The 17,272-nt window shown below is 42.5% G+C and overlaps 1 protein-coding gene across 2 annotated transcripts in view; it reads left to right on the top strand.

Moving 5' to 3' along the window:
• ZC3HAV1 (zinc finger CCCH-type containing, antiviral 1) overlaps positions 1-15,281 on the top strand; it is a 61,848-nt gene extending 46,567 nt beyond the window's left edge. Inside the window, exons 12-13 of one of the 2 annotated variants that reach the window (XM_019452902.2) lie at positions 858-991; positions 11,365-15,281. In XM_019452902.2, coding sequence (XP_019308447.2) covers positions 858-991; positions 11,365-11,630 — 400 coding nt within the window. In that variant the 3' untranslated portion in view covers positions 11,631-15,281. Of the gene's footprint in view, positions 1-857; positions 1,051-11,364 lie in introns of both variants that reach the window. The other variant, XM_053896673.1, reaches the window with a different exon arrangement.
• Positions 15,282-17,272: the final 1,991 nt, after the last annotated feature.

The raw sequence follows: 17,272 nt of genomic DNA, 5'->3' as shown, positions 1-17,272 counted from the left end.
ATATTTGAGAGAGAGACAGAGCTAGCAGGGGAGGGGCAGAGAAAGAGGGAGAATCAGATTCTGAAGGAGGCTCCAGGCTCAGAGCTGTCAGCACAGAGCCCGACACGGGGCTCGAGCTCATGTGAAATGGTGACCTGAGCCGAAGTCGGACACTTAACCCACTGAACCAGCCAGGCGCCCCTCATTTTCTTTTTTCTTTTTTTAATGTTTATTCACTTTTGGGAGAGACAGCATGAGCAGGGGAGCAGCAGACACAGAACTCAAAGCAGACTCCATGCTCTAAGCTGCCAGCACAGAGCCTGACATGGGGCTCAAACTCACCAACCATGAGATCGTGACCTGAGCTGAAGTCGGACGCTTAACTGACTGAGCCACCCAGGCACCCCTGGTTTTTTCATTGTGTAAACTCGAACTTCTCTCTTTCGGCTTCACTTTTATGATTCTTTGATTTCATGGGTCTGTCATTTATTTTTATTTAAAAAAAAATTTTTTTTAACGTTTATTTATTTTTGAGACAGAGAGAGACAGAGCATGAACGGGGGAGGGTCAGAGAGAGAGAGGGAGACACGGAATCTGAAACAGGCTCCAGGCTCTGAGCTGTCAGCACAGAGCCCGACGCGGGGCTTGAACTCACGGACCACGAGATCATGACCTGAGCCGAAGTCGGACGCTTAACCGACTGAGCCGCCCAGGCGCCCCAGATGTGTCTGTCATTTAAAAGTTTTCATAAATTTACTTTTTTTGTAGCTGGAACAAGAAAATTTTAAGGCAATTCGACTTTGGTTTGGGATTAAAGTCATTAACTGGAGTGGGGAGAGGAATGCTCTGGGCGTTAAGTCTCACATTTCCTTCATTAGGAAGAAAATGAAGATGAACAACAAAAGGGAAAACATCCTGTTTTGTGCCACAAGCCGCGCCCATGTGGAGTCTATCTGTGCGAATAATTTTGACTGGATCTTACACGGGACTGATGAAAACAAATATGGAAGAGGTTTGTGCTAGAATAGAGACGCCTCACTAGTAGAATCGTATCTCAGGCTCTATTATGAGGTATATGCCATGAATTTGTCCTCGCCAGCACGTGTAGGCTTTTGCATGCATGGAGAATTAAGCTCTTGTTAATCTTTTGTTTTTCTTTTTGAGAAAGAGAGAGAGAATGAGTGGTGGAGGAGGGGGGAGAGAGAGAGAGGGAGACACAGAATCCGAAGCAGGTTCCAGGCTCCGAGCTGTCAGCACGGAGCCTGTCGCAGGGCTTGAACTCACAAGCCGTGAGATCATGACCTGAGCTGAAATCGGACGCGTAACTGACGGAGCCACCCATGTGCCCTTCATGTTAATCTTAAATGCCCAAATTAGAGTGGTACATTGACCTGGGACGTGATTGCTGTACCATAGTCCTGCTCCTTCCTGTCTTGGGTTTTTTTACAGGGTGGAAGGACCGAAGAGTTTCAGACATGCTTGCAAAGGATTCTGCCTGTCAGCTACATTGTCTGCCATTACTTCCATTCTAGCTATGGCTCTTCCTGACTTGTGTCCAACCCTGTGAAGCCACTAGAAGTAGCCTTCCATTGCCACTGATAGGTTCTAATCGTGGGAGGAGAGGCCTCTCTCTGTCTCAGGCCATGCTGGGTCACCTGGGGACTAAAGTAGTGTGGGTCTGCCCACACACACAGTGTCTTTTTCAGCTCCTTCTTTCTGTTCCTAAATTCTCCCATATAATCCTTTTCTTTCTTTCTTTCTTTCTTTCTTTCTTTCTTTCTTTCTTTCTTTCTTTCTTAGAACTTCAGAAGTTCAGGGGCACCTGGATGGCTCTCAGTTAAGCATCCAGCTCTTGATCTCAGTTCAGGTCTTGATCTCAGGGTTGTGAGTTGAAGCCCCACGTTAGGCTCCATACTGAGCATGAAGCCTACTTAAAAAAAAAAAAAATCTCAAAAGTTTAATTTTATTTAAATTATGAGCTACTTTTTAAAAATGTTTATTCATTTATTTTTGAGAGAGAGAGAGCAGGGAAGGGGCACAGAAAGAGGGAGAGAATCCCAAGCAGGCTCCATGCTGTCAGCTCAGAGCCCGATGTGGGGCTTGATCTCGTGAACCGTGAGATCATGACCTGAGCGGAAATCGAGTTGGATACTTAACCAACTGAGCCACCCAGGCGCCCCTGAGCTACTTTTTACTTGACTTAATTTCTCTCTCTCTCTCTCTTTCTTTTTTTTGAATCTAGTTGACACACAATGTTACTTTCAAGTGTAGTACAGCTTGGTGATTTGATACGTTTATTCCTTATGCTATGTTCACAAGTGTAGCTGTCATCTGTCCCGTTACATCCCTGTTACGGTATCATTGACTGTATTCCTTAAGTTTTGCTTTTCATTCTTGTAATTTACTCATTCCATAACTGGAGGCCTGTATCCCTCTCCCCTCCACTCATTTTGCTCAATCAACCCTCCTGTCCCCTCCCCTCTGGCAACCATTGGTTTGTTCTCTTTATTTATAGGTCTGATTCTGATTTTTGATTGTTTATTCTTTCTTTTTTTATATTCCATTTATGTGTGGAATCATATGGTCTTTGTCTTTCTCAGTCTGACTTATTTCACTTAACATAATAACCTCTAGATCCATCCATGTTATCTCAGATGGCATGATCTCTTCCTTTTTTATGGCTGTGTAATATCCCATTGTGCGTACATGTATTTAGGTGTGGGTATATATGTGTGTATGTATATTTGGCACATTTTCCTTATCCATTCATCTGTTGATGGACACTTAGGTTGCTTCAATATCTTGGCTGTTGTAAATAGTGCTGCAGTAAACATAGGGGTGCATATATCTTTTCAAGTTAGTGTTTTTGTTTTCTCTGGGTAAATACCCAATAGTGGTATTATTGGATCCTGTGGTATTTCTGGTTTTAACTTTTTGAGGAACTTCCATACTGTTTTCCACAGTGGCTGTTCCGGTCTATCTGTACTGGTTTATCCACCAACAGTACACAAGCATACCTTTTTTCCAGATCCTTGTCACTGCTTGTTGTTTCTTATCTTTTTAATTTAGCCATTCTGACAGGGGTGAGGTGATATCTCATTGTGGTTTTGATTTGCATTTGTGCGAATCAAATCTGATTCTCGTTTGCATTTGATTCGCATTAGTGATGTTGAGCATCTTTTCATGCGTCTATTGGCCATGTGTATGTCTTCTTTAGGAAAATGTCTATTCAGGTCCTTTGCCCATTTTTTAATCAGGTTATTTTTTGGTGTTGGGTTGTATCAGCCATGTAATTCTTAAAACAAACACAAAGAATCACTCATCTTAAGGAAACAATTAATAGTGTATCAATTCTCAAAGGGGGCTCAACTCCTACAACTAAGATTAAATTCACACATACTCCAAAAGGTAAGAAGCCAGTCAGTCAGCCAACAATTTTTTTTAAGTTTATTTATTTTGAGAGAGAAAGAGAGAGAGAGAGAGGGAGAGTGAGTGCAAGCAGGGGAGGGGCAGAGAGAGGGAGAGAGATTCCCAAGCAGGCTCCACGCTGTCATTGCAGAGCCCGGTGCAAGGCTCCATGTCACGAACTATGAGATCACGACCTGAGCTGACATCAAGAGTCAGATGTTTAGGGGCACCTGGGTGACTCAGGTGGTTAGCGTCTGACTTCGGCTCAGGTCATGATCTCACGGCTCGTGGGTTTGAGGCCTGCGTCAGGCTCTGTGCTGACAGCTCAGAGCCTGGAACCTGCTTCAGATTCTGTATCTCCCTCTCCCTCTGCCCCTCCTCCGTTCATGCTCTGTCTCCCTCTACAATAGATAAACATTAAAAAGAAATGTAAAAAGAGTCAGATGTTCAACTGAGCCATCCAGGCGCTCCAGTCAGCCAGCAAATATTTTTGAGTGCCTTCTGTACACTAGATAGTGGGGACATAGATGTGAACTAACTAGATATGCCCGCCCCCCAAATTACTTCACATAATTAATTAAGTGATTGCAAATGTGCAGCTACTATAGAGGAAGTGAACGGGTCCTATGGACACCTGACCCGGCTGGAGAAGTGTTCCCAGGGAACGGCCCAGGAGGGTTTACCTGCATTAGAGACTCAGCGTGAAAAGTGAGGGATGAGTGGTGTAAGATACGGCCCCACGGGAAAGAATTGAAACCTGACTCTAAGGGCATGGGAAGCTCACGAAGGGTTTTAAGCCAATGACTTGATGAGAATTTCATGTTCATGAAGTTTAAATGCATCAGTAAAACTTACCTAGAAATGGGATGACTATCTTGAGATAATGTTTCTCTTATGGGATGACTATCTTGAGCGAGATAATGTTTCTCTTATATTAGAACTCAAAGGAATATATATCCTAGAAAATGGAAATCGAGTATATACGTGTTCTTAGGTTTTTGACCCTGATAGTGACATACATGGGCGTGTAGTCTGGTTTTCCTATTTTGTAAATGGCAGGGCACTGAAACCCTCTGAAGTGCATCTTGATAGTTTGATAGTGTTACTCACGTGCTATCACTTTTCCTTTAACTTGGCAAAAGAGGAGCGTTCTCAAGAGCCAAGAAAAAACCCTGTGGGTGGTGTGGAAGAAAGAGACAAGAATGGGGTCTGCAGTTCTCACAGATGGGCCAGGGGTCCATCCAGGAGCTGTGCCCATGTTTCCCATGCTACCCTCCGTTGAGAAGGTATTGATGCTTCTACTTGGCCTGCCTCCTGTTACACCGAGTTAGGAGGTGTTTTTGTTTTGCTTGTATCTATCTATCTATCTATCTATCTATCTTTAAAGTTTATTTATTTATTTTGAGAGAGAGAGAGAGAGAGAGAGCACGAGTGGGGGAAGGTAGAGAAAGAGGGAGACAATATCCCAAGTAGCCTCCACACTGTCAGCGCAAAGCCCAACGCGGGGCTTGAACCCACGAACTGTGAGATCATGACCTGAGCTGAAACCAAAACTCTGAACGCTTAACCAAGTGAGCCGCCCAGGCGCCCCTGTATTTATTTTTAATGTCAACATTCCACTTGCATCACCTGCGATGGTATCAGTCCTGTCTAGATAGATGGGTTTGAACCACTGGGCCCGTAATCTTAAAAAATTCAGACAGTTGTCCTAAAAGAGGCCCAGTGGTAGATGTCAGAGATGTTGTTCCTCTCTGAGGGAAAGTAAAGCCCCCCCCTTGTGCATGTGTGAAACCACTCCCTTAAGCTGTTACCTGTATGATTTCGTATGTGACTATGTTAAGGGGAGCAGTCTGGACTGAAGATAAGAACAACAGTTAGGTAGGGGCACCTCAGTGGCTCAGTTGGTTCGGTGTCCGACTTCGGCTCAGGTCATGATCTCACAGTTTGTGAGTTCGAGCCCCGCATCGGGCTCTGTGCTGACAGCTTGGAGCCTGGAGCCTGCTTCGGATTCTGTGTCTCCCCCTCTCTCAGACCCTCCACTGCTCAGGCTCTGCCCCTCTCCCTCAAAAATAAATAAACATTTAAAAATTCAAGAAAAAAAGAAAAGAACAATTGTTAGGTAAAAGCCACTCAACTTCACAGTCAGAGGAGATGATTAAAAACTCAGACTTGGATAAAGAAATAGAAGCAACATGAAATTAGAAGAAACGGCACATGTCTGGGGGGTAGCTAAGCAAAGAGGGACGTGTCCTGGTTATAAACTGGATTCAAGAGGCCAGATGGGAGGCCCTTAAGGCCAGGGAACATATTTGGGATCCAGGGTGCTGGGGGCATCAGAACATATCTAAAATCTCCCAGGATTCTGCAACCCAGGTTCCTCCCAGTGCTAAATGGTTGGAAAGAAAGAAACAAAAATGTTATTTTTGAAGGTAATGTGAGTGTCTTTACGTAGAAAACCTGAAAGGGACCCGCAGAGAATTGGGATGTTGGCGTTCTACACAGGAAGTGGGACACGGGTCCCTCTGCCACGGGGCTCCTCTCTGTCATCCCTGACAGGCCCCGCCCAGGATCCCTGAATAACCGAGTTGGAGCCAACTTGACCCGTTTTGACTCCCAGCCTAGAAGAGGGTTCCTTTCCCCGGTCTTACTCAGAGTTCTTTCTAGTTAACAGAGTCCATTATTTTTTTGCAGTGCGTATCCAGATCCTATTTTGGTAATCACAAGCTGACCGTGATTCTTCCTTTCTCCTTATAGATGTCTTCCAAAGATTCTTCTCTCTGAGGCCGAGAACGTGTCTGGCTAAAATAAAAGATGGTTAGATATAAAGAATGGGAAAAAGAAAAACAAAAAAGCACAATATTATCCCATTATATCAGTTACACTGAGAGTGAGAAAAAAGATAAAGTAGATTACAGGAAGACAGCATATTGTAAAGTCTAAGTAGGACCTCCAGGATAAACAAAAGCTAGCTAGGCAAAAAACAAGGCAAAACGAAACAAAAAAGTTGGGAGAAGAGTGTTTATGAAGACCAGCGATTGACAAAGGCCGGGGAGGCTGTGGGTCCGGTGTGAATGACAAAAGATGCGGCCGATAAGGTCGGTGTCTGATCCTGGAAGACCTTGCAAGCCATGCTAAGGGGAGGGATTTGTCTCCGGAGGGCAACCGGAAACCGCTGCTGGCTTTGGGAAGCAAGTGCCAGGGCCTGGCTGCAGTGTAAGAAAGGAAGCGGGTCCAAGTCTAAAGGTGTTGTTAAGAGTCCAGGTCAGGGGCGCCTGGGTGGCTCAGTCGGTCGAGCGTCTGACTTGGGCTCAGGTCATGATCTTGGCGCTTCACGGGTTCCAGGCTCAGAGCCTGGAGCTGCTGATTCCGTGTCTGCCTCTCTTTCTGCCCCTCCCCTGCTCGCACTCTCTCTCCATCTCTCAAAAGTAAATAAACATTAAACAATTAAAAAAAAAAAAGGGTCCAGGGCAAAAGTAGGGTGGCCGAGATCCATTTGGAGGCAGAAGGGATCAAGAGGATGTTGGGGTTCAGGGAATCTATCACGTGTAAGAGGTATTTGCAAGAAGGGTTGGATCACTGAATGAAGCAAATGTACTTCCAGATTATATAAGTATGATTTTTATTTTTATTTTTCTGTATTTTTAAAATGTGTATTTATTTGACAGAGAGAGAGAGAGACTGGGGGAGGGGCAGAGAGCGAGGGGGATAGAGGATTTGAAGCAGGGCTCAAACTCACCAACCCAGAGATCATGACCTGAGCCAAAGTCAGATGCGCAACTGACTGAGTCACCCAAGTGCCCCTATAAATGTGATTCTTAAAAACCGATGATTCATTTTATTTTTTAAAAATGTTTATTTATTTTGAGAGAGAATGTGAGCATGCAGGCAAGTGAGCAGGGGAGGGGCAGAGATAGAGGGAGAGAGAGGATCCTAAGGCTCCTTGCTGTCAGCTCAGAGCTTCTCAGTTGGTTGAGTGTCGGACTTCTACTCAGGTCATGATCTCACGGTTCGTGAGTTCGGGCCCCGCGTCGGGATCTGTGCTGACAGCTCAGAGCCTGGAGCCGGCTTTGGATTCTGTGTCTCCGGCTCTTTCTGCCCCTCCTCCACTTACTCTCTCTCTCTCTCTCTCTCTCTCTCTCAAAAATAAACATTAAAAAAAAAAAAAGAAAAATAGCTGAATAATCAAATCAGGACTCAGACTTTATTACAAAATAGACAAAAATTAATTTAACAAGTATAAAAGTAACTCAGTGCCCTTAAAACAGGCACAACTATGTCGGAATGTTGCAAATAATTTCATGGCTTTATCAAGCACTACAGATGCACACTGAAGACAAATACGGATGAAAATTTGGTTTATTGTTTTTATTCCATTTGCTTTAAGTCAAATACATTTTTACCAGTAACTCCATATTATTTATTTGACTTGACACCTTTTACATGGATAACTTAGAGTTCAGTTATCTGGAAATGTTGGCTTTCTGAAAGAAGGACTTGGAATTGGAAAGAGCGAATAACTGTGTTACGAGCAGCCCAAGTTGTTGTCATAAAATTCCTATAGTGAAGCTTGTGTACGTTTACTCTTGGGAGCTTCTCAGAATCATTTAGTTTTATTTCAAAACAGTGTCTTGTTTTGTCTTTTTTTTTCAGCCCAGCAAGCATGGAGTGGGAGTAAAGAGATGTTAGAGGTGGGCAGCGAGAAGAAAGTTAACAGTTTTAAGTGGAGAATGAGAGGGGAAATGATCCACAAGACACAAACACAACTTTAACATTTGTTTTTCGTGCTGCGGGTAGACCATTAGTGTCGGGGTAAAGGGCTCTGTCCCCCTTAGTAACTCAAAAGGGCATCCCTGTGTTGTAACACCCTATATATCAGGATTAATATATTCATCTGACGCATCAAGAAAAGAAAGGGCACAATAAGTTCTTTTTTTTTAAATTTTTTTTTTGTGTGTGTGAAAACGAGCACTTGTGGGGGAGGGAAAGTGAGATTGGGGGAGGGGCAGAGAGAGAGGGAGACATCCGACAGTTGAGAGCTCAATGCAGGGCTCTTGAGCTGACTGCATTGGACACTTACCTGACAGCCACCCAGGCACCCCAAGGTGTTCTATTTTTTAAATCCGAGAAACGTGTCTGTTTTAGAGAGATTTCCTTCCAAAAAAGCTTGAGTTGTTTAGAAGTTCCAGAAACTGATGTGTGAGGAATGGTTCTTTGCAGACTCATGTATAATGATGCAGAGAGATGGGTAGTGTGATACAGAGTTTGCAGTGGGTGTCCATCGAGTCAGAAATAATACAAATAAAGAACGCACAGCCTCTGTATACCCCAGGTTGTTTGCAGAAGGGCTAACTAACACAGTAGTACAGATGCGTACTTGGCCATCTGGGAAAACTAAGGAGCTGGAACTAGCTGGGAAGGGGGGGGAGGGTCGCTGGCAATGACAGAGGTGGAGTGTGTGGCCCAGTAGAATTGTTGGGGGATGATGAGTTTTGTTTGTGTTTTTGGTCATTTTCCAATTACCTACTGGCCTACTTTATGAAATTATTAAAAGATCTGGGTGGACACTGTCTTGAATATAAGCTTGTTTTGGGTATACGTCAGTTAAAAAACAAAGGCAGGGCGCCTGGGTGGCTCGGCCACGTGTCTGACTCTTGATTTTGACTCAGGTCATGATCTCAGGATTTGTGGGATTGAGCCCCGCATCAGGCTCTGCACGATTCTGTCTCCCTACCTCCCGTCGAATACACTTTCTCTCTCTCTCTCTCAAAATAAATAAACTTAAAAAAATGAAAAAAAAAGAAAGGCAAAAATACACCAGGAAACAAAGATATGAAAAAGCAGTTCAGAGGATATGGAATACGCCAATAAATGTATGAAAAGATGCTTTATGTCACTCGGATTAAGGGAAATGCGTACTAAATTCAGATTTTTTTTTTTTTTTTTTGCGCTTTGTATTGGCAAAAATTAAAAGGATAGTTGATATCCAATGCTGGCAAAGTTGTGGAGAAATCGGACTTTCTCCATTGCTATTAAAATTTTTAGGCTGCTTTTGGAGGGCAGTCTGTAATATGTGTCAAAATTTAATATGCTCTATCCTTTGACTCAGCCATTATGGTTTTACAGTCTGTTTTACAGAAGGACTTATACGGGCTACCAAAGGTGTATTTACTAGGATATTTTAAAAGCATTTATTGAGAAGTGTCTTGGTAATAACAAAAAAGTGACAACAACCTATATTTTAATCAGTACAGAAGTAGTTAAATTATGATACATCCATACAATGGAATTCTGTGCAGTCTTTGAAAAGAATAAGGTAGGGTGAGGTGAAGTGACAACAAAATTTTTAGGGCTAAAGTGGAAAAAAATACAGAGCAGTTCATACTGTATAATCCCATTAATGAGCAAATAAAAGAACATCAAACTGTGCCAGAGTAAATGTGTTATATGTGTATGTAAATACACAGAAACAGATGAGAGAATCCCCTCCAAGCTGGTAACTGTGTTTGGGAAGGAGAGCGGGGCCAGAAATGGTAGGTCAGTGATAGTGTTTAACATCATTTACCCAGAATAGCCAGTATCTGACCTATTCAGGATGAGCAATATTTCTGGAGTTCAAACATCTAAAATTATAAAAAATCAGTAATAAAAAATAAATAGTATAAATGAAAAAGTAGTAAATAGTTGTTACCATAAATACAGTGAATTCATTTTCCTTACTAACTTTTGCGTAGAAAATCAGAATTTGCAAATATACACATTTCTGTTAAAAAGAGAAAAGTATCTGGCAATGACAAAAATTAAAATAGGAAATTTTATTTATTTATTTTTTAAGTTTATTTATTTTGAGAGAGAGAGAGAGAGCGCGCGCGCACAAGCAAGGGAGGGGAAAAGAGAAGGAGAGACAATCCCAAGCAGGCTCAGTGCCATCAGCGCAGGGCTCGAACTCACAAACCGGGAGAGCATGAGCATGACCTGAGCCAAGATCAAGAGTAGGACGCTTAACCGACTGCGCCACCCAGACACCCCTAAAAATAGGAAATTTTAAACTTTTATTTTTTTTTAAGAGAGGGAGCACAGGCAGTGGAGAGGGGCAGAGGGAGAGAAACAGAGAGAGAATCTCAAGCAGGCTTCACACCCGGTGCAGAGCCTGATGCAGGGCCTGATCCCACCAGGACCCTGGGATCATGACCTGAGCCAAAGCCAAGAGTTGGACGCTCAACCAACTGAGCACCCAGGCACCCCTAAAATAGGAGATTTTGTCAGGAAATCGCTGTTGGTCTGCTGAGTATAGAAACCTCAGTGGTGTCGAGGTTGTTTTACAGTTGAGGACAATAGATCAACTATTTTGAAAAGCTCTGCCAGGGTTTGTGCTCTACCTTTCCCTTCCACATTTTCTAGGACCTTCCCATCAGTAGTAAATGAGCTTTGTTCCTTAAAATGTATGCAACATGGGGGGCATGCGTCCGGCTGTGCACTGGGTGTGGAATCTGCTTGAGTTTCTCTCTTTCCCTCTCTCTCTCTTTCTCTCTGCTCCCCCCACCCCCACTCTTGGGCTTGCTCTCTCTCTCTCTAAAAAAAAAAAAATGTACACAATTTAAAAAGGCCTCTGATGGAGTGTCTTTGGTTCATCATTTACAGTTCAACTCCTCCTGCATGATTTGCAGGAGTTGGGCTGCTGTGACCTCACCGCTTGGTTACTGTAGCCTGTGGCTCACACCATCACTGGGAGCCCCAGCACAGTGGCAAATGTTTTGGTAATTCCACTAGGGCTATATACGGCATTGAAATTTACTTGCATGATAGACTTTTGTACAAAGGAAGTACAAAGGAAGTTTATAAGTATCTATAACGTGTTGCTGACACGTGGGTAGTTAACACCCATCATCCGATAACACCATGGGATACATAATCTTACAAACTACATGCCTTCTTTTATGATAATTCTTACCCTTTTTCTTTTTCTTTTTCTATTTCTAGGAAATTACTTCAGAAAAGATGCCATCTATTCCCATAAAAATTGCCGGTATGATACCAAAAACATCGTGATGTTTGTAGCTCGAGTCCTGGTTGGAGATTTTACTCAAGGAGCTGTGGGAAGCATAAGCCCTCCTCCACCACCATATGACAGCTATGTGGATTCAAGGTTGAATCCCTCCGTGTTTGTCATCTTCGAGAAAGATCAGATTTACCCAGAATATGTGATTGAATATACTGAACTAGACAAAGCCTGCGTGATTAGTTAGAAATGATGACTACAGCGTCATAAAGGAGGCCATAACCATTCTGTTCACTACAGAGCCAGATTGCCCCAGATAGTAAACTTGTACATTTCCTCATGTAGTTATCAAGTTGCCTTAGATCAATGGTTCCCCAATTTTGTTAACACATTTGAATCATCTGGGAAGCCTTCTAGCAATCCCAATGTTCAGACTGCATCCCTTTCCAACTAAAACACTGTTTCTGCTGTGAGAGCTGGGCAATGGTACTTCTGTCTCCCAAGGATTCAAATGCGTCCTAAAGTTTGGGAACCACTGTCTTAGACGTAGCTGGGAACGACTGACTCCTAAAACTGCTGTCACTGCTGTAAGTTTCTCTCCCAGCTACTCTTCGTTTATTGTACGCAATGGCTTTGTTTTGGTTAAATTGCAAGAAAATTAACTTGGGCAATTTGAGAGGAATCTAAAAACGCCTTTTGATGTAAGGATGTAAGACAGTACTGCCTTTGGATGGAAGACTGGAAAGTTGGAGGGGGAGGCGTATTTTTTGGAAAATGCTGGGGAGGGGGGAAGAAAAGGTAACTTAAATGGTATTACAGCTGTAACTGCAGTATTGCACCTTCGTAGTAAATCTGAGTTGGGGCATATATTTCTTTATCTCTGCGTTTATTTAGGGGACTCCATCCAGGTTGACTCTCTGGAATGCAATAAAAAGAGCCACAAAGTATGGCTCAGAGAGAAGCAACCAACTGGAGTTTACTGCCCAATTTTGGGCTTTTTATATATATGATTATAGAGAAGGTTTTTCAGGTTGGACTTTCATGAAGTAGTTGTATTTTGGGGGGATATGAGTCACGGTAACAAGATTCACACAAATATTGCTGATAAACCTGAGTGCTATTTGTAGTCGTTCGGTGTAGCAGATGAGACTCACCAAGGAATTAGGAGCCGGGCCATCCCTACTGGAGGGTGGGCCCCTTAAGGAGGCGAGATGTGTTTCCTGGTGAGCGCGGAATCAGAACAAAGAAAACAACGCCTCAAACAGGCCTTGCACCTGCAAGGGGCTTCTTTTTTCTACATATAACGGATTGTTTGCAAGTGTAAGTACAGTTTTAAAGCAGTTGAGGGTCCTAGACCAAGAGTTCCTTCCTTATAACGAATCAGGTTTTTCCTTCCAGTTTTCCCTTTCAACATTGTGTAACATTCCTTCGCCAAAGTTTCCTGTTACAATTCCTTCTAGCAGACAGGTTATAAAAGTTAATTAACATTAGAGTTGATTTTGTATTAGTCAGATTGTAGATCAGTACAGACATCTGCACAACCCCTTGGTTTCAAGGACTCCACCAGTAACATGTATAGAGATTTTTTTAGGGCAGGGTTATTTTCTGGGAGGCTTGCCACAAATAATTACTCTAATGCACTTTTGGGTTTTTTTTCCTTGAATGGTAGCTCCTGTTTGGAGTTTTCATTTCCTGCTCTTGGTTCTCACATTTTCAGAGATGCAGTTTGTCCAACTCTGATTGCCCAGTAGACCTCTTTGCTTGGATATTTCACAGGCACCTCTAAGGCAATGTGTCCCAGGTGGAATTCTCTACCTGCCTCCCTCAAACGAACCATTTTCTCCCTCAGTGTTCTATAGTCAGAAGTCATTCTTGACTTCTTCCTCTCCTTCTCCCAAGCTGTTCCCAAGTCCAATTTTACTTCTGAAATATTTCTTTGTCCCCTTCTGAGATACTGTTTACTTAGTAGTAACAATGGCCATATTTAAAAATTTTTTCCTTAATCTTTAAAAACACAGATCTGATCATGCTTTTGGAATAAAGTTCACAATCCTTATTATGGCCCCACATGATTATGATTTCTCCCTTCCCTGCCCTCTGATATTTATTTTCTTCCACACAAGCCACACTGGCTTCCCTTCTTCTTTGGTTCCCCTTTCCTCCTAGCTCAGTGGTTCTCAGTTGGGACTCCTGCCTTTTTCGTTTTTGTTTTTGTTTTTTTATGACAAATACATTGTAACGTCTGTTTCATTATCCTCAAAATGCAATTCAATGGTCATATACTCTACCTACACATAATTGCCGAAATAAATTTAAAATTAGTTAACATTAACATAAAAGGGAAATAAAAAGCACATTACTTGGGCACAACTATGTTAGAAGACCTAGTCAGATGTTTATACCTAATGTGTAAATTTAAAAGAAGGTAGAAAATCAAAACTGATTTTATACAAAGAAGTGTAAGAAAATGAAAAAGCAGGGAAAGGAGTGGACCTTAGAATAAAAACTAGTGATGCATAACTTGTTTGCATATGATAGTACTTATAAGAGAAATATCGAAATAGAATGTTAATTGAAATAAACATATTATGCAAGGAAATCTACAGATTGTCGAGATGGAGAAAATGAGGAAATACAGTATTTTTTGCAGACGAGCTGTAGGTTATACAAGAATGTCTAGCGAGACATTCAAAATTCGTATAGGGTGCACAGTAGTAGTTTCTTACTGTGAGGAACTGTCCAGAATGTTGTAAGATGTTCCGCCTACTTGGCTCTCATGTACTCGATGCCAATAGCACCCTCTCTTCCCCTCCACTTATGGTGGCAACTATAAACCCTAGCAGATCTTTTCACCCTTTTCAGAGCAATAACATTTTGTCACATCTCCTTTGTTGGCCTGAGAGGAATCGTAGGGAATACAGTCTACTTACACACATGGATTTCTTTAAGAACCAATTTAATGCCCCAACTCTATTATAATGGAGAAATAGAAGGAAAGAAATTTGTAATGACAATAAAATGAGTTTCAATATGTAAATGCTCAGGCACGACTATTCTATACGACATCATGAAGTAGATACTTACCCTACTTACAATGAATGGGTTGGAGTTTCAGAGTTGTCCAGAGGCTACTTCCTATAAAGAAGTACTGGGAAATGAAAGATTTAGAGGTATGTGTGAGCGTAGGATGAAAACAAGTGTTAGGGTAAGTCGTAACAGACCATATATCTTATCTGTAAGAAACAGAGCGAAATTACCTTAACTGAAATAAGGATAACGGACTGCCTAAGAGGAAAAAATGAATGATATTCTCTCAGGCGCGCTGTAGGTCCTACATAAATGTCCAGTAGGACGTTAAAAAGTCGTATAGGATACCGAATAATTCTTCTTTGTGTGGGACTAACCCATCTACTGCAGACATGCGTTCTCCCTGGCTGCATCTACTCAATGCCAGGAATAGTTCCCAATAATTATGAAACCAACAACCTATCAATTTCTAAAATCCCACCGTGAGAACCACTGACTTAGTTCATGTCTTAGTATCCTCAGATCAGTTTACTATTCCCTCCATAAGGAGTCTTCCACATTAGATGAGATGCTTGCTTCCCAAACCCCCAGGTTTTAAAAGTCTTTGTGCCTTTCTTTGTTCATTTTTAGCATCTGTCCACCTTGCAGTTATCTCCTTTCTGTATTAGAATGTAAGCTCCTTGAGGGCCGAGTCAACCCGTCTTATTTACTGTGCCATACCTGATACTTGCCTGAATTCTTGATTGGCTGATACCTCGGATGCCTTTTGTTGAATAAAGTAAGCTCAACTATTTATATTTCAGTAGTTCAGTTGTATTTCTTCTTCAAGCTTAATTCTAGACTATCCAATAAAGAGAAATATTAATTTTGCTCTGCTGCCTGAATTTGCTATATTTATTTCTAGGTATCTCCAAAAATATAATCAGCTGCACACACTAAGTTATTCGATGGGGGATAGATGTTTGTCCCTTCTCGCTTTTTCGTTCCAGGACTTGATGACCAGGGAGCTGTCAGGATAATGCCAAAGAAAGGCAGGTGGTGGTGATGGACAAGCCCACAGTTGGTTGGCACATCTTCTGTCTAGGGGCTTAGAGAAGGAGGCGGAAACTGCGAATATACTTTTCTTGGTCTCAGGGGAGGGAACAGAGCCTGGCTGAACCCAAAAGTTAAAAATATAAATGGTTATTGGCAGAATTGTCTTATCAGTCCCTCCTTTAAAAGCTCTTCTCCACTCATTCTTTTTTTTTTTTTTAAGTTTATTATTTTGAGGGGGGAAGGGGCAGAGAGATAGAGAGAATCCCAATCAGGCTGTTAGCACAGACTCTGACGCAGGGCTTGATCTGACGAACCGTGAGATCATGACCTGGGCTGAAATCAAGAGTCAGGTGCTTAACCGACTGAGCCACCCAGGTGCCCCCTCCACTCATTCTTTTTTGATTACAAAGGTTGGATGGAAAGAAAGAGGAAGAAAATCCCTATGTGGCAGCAGAAATATTTTATTAAAAAAAATTTTTTTTTAATGTTTATTTATTTTTGAGAGAGAGAGAGAGCATGAGCGGGGGAGGGCAGGGGGTGGGGGGAGACACAGACTCTGAAGCAGGCTTCAGGCTCTGAGCTGTCAGCATGGAGCCCAACATGGGGCTTGAACCCATGAACTGTGAGAACCTGAGCTGAAGTCAGACGCCTAACCGACTGAGCCACCAGAAATTTGATTAAAGTGAAGGGAAACCCATTTGATTTGTATCCCTAGGTAAATGAAACAATGTGTAGCCAACCCATTGCTGTCAAAGCACCCACATTCAAATGCACAAAAATACTAGCAAAACCAAGCATGGGCAGATTTGGTCTTTTCTAGTTATTTATTTGCTTTGTCATAGAAGGCTCCCCGTTTTTCAGAAATGATTATTTGAGAAGATGTTATTTAAAGTCTTAATTTTTGGTCCTGCATTTGGGAAAAGGTGCCGTTATTTGATTTCTGTGGTGGAACTCAGTCCAGCATTTGGTGGGAGGAGAGCTAGGGAGCAAGCAGTTCAGAGTCCTGCCTTGGCTACCGTAAAGATAAATTACCATAAAGGGCCAGCGATGCTCAATGCTAAAGGCGCAGAGAACCACCGGGACCATGTTGAAGGACGTGGCTGGGAAGGAGCAGGGAATAACAGGCAGTTTTTCATTGAGAAGGTTCTAACAGTGATATTAGTGCATGCCCTTGGAGTGACTTGTTCAAAAATCTGTGCTAGACAAGTGTGCCTGGAGCGGGCAGCCGTTTGAGAACAAGCTTCAGAATCTGGGTTGGAGGACGTATCACCTTACAAGGAACCACCTGAATCCTGGAAAGTTAAATCCTAAAATACCACCTGAATCTCAACCCTCTGTGTTTCTCTTTTCCATTCTCTGGTCAGTCTTCTTGTCCTCTTCAGCCATTTCCTGATGTCTCTCCCTTTGTGCCCCAAAACTCTACATTCCCCAATAGTCTGCTCTGGGATCTTTGTTTTGTTTTTTTTTTTTCCTTTACACTCTTCCCCATGAATCTCATTTATTCCCATACTTTAGTTATCACACGACTTCTGATTCCAGAATCCATACCTTTGCTGAGGAGTAAAATAACTTACCCAGAGTCTCACAGTTAGTGAGTAACAGACCAGCCTTCCGAACCCCTGGAATCTAGCTCCAGAACCCACATGTTAACCACTCTGCTAGGCTTCCTCTCTAAGGAACAGTCCCTACCCTTCCCTTTGACGTCCCACCTCTCTCCCCCTTCAACCATTCATTGTGGACAACATAGCCAACACTCCTAGCCTTAGATCCTCATAATCTCTTTTTCTCTAACATCTTCACACTTCAGGCATCAACGTCCATCGCCCT

This window comes from Panthera pardus, unplaced genomic scaffold, assembly GCF_024362965.1.
Source record: "Panthera pardus isolate Hobbes unplaced genomic scaffold, ASM2436296v1 HiC_scaffold_8, whole genome shotgun sequence".
In the NCBI taxonomy this organism is placed as follows: Eukaryota; Metazoa; Chordata; class Mammalia; order Carnivora; family Felidae; genus Panthera; species Panthera pardus.
Note: the sequence above shows the minus strand (reverse complement) of the source record. Positions and strands in the feature narration are given on the sequence as shown.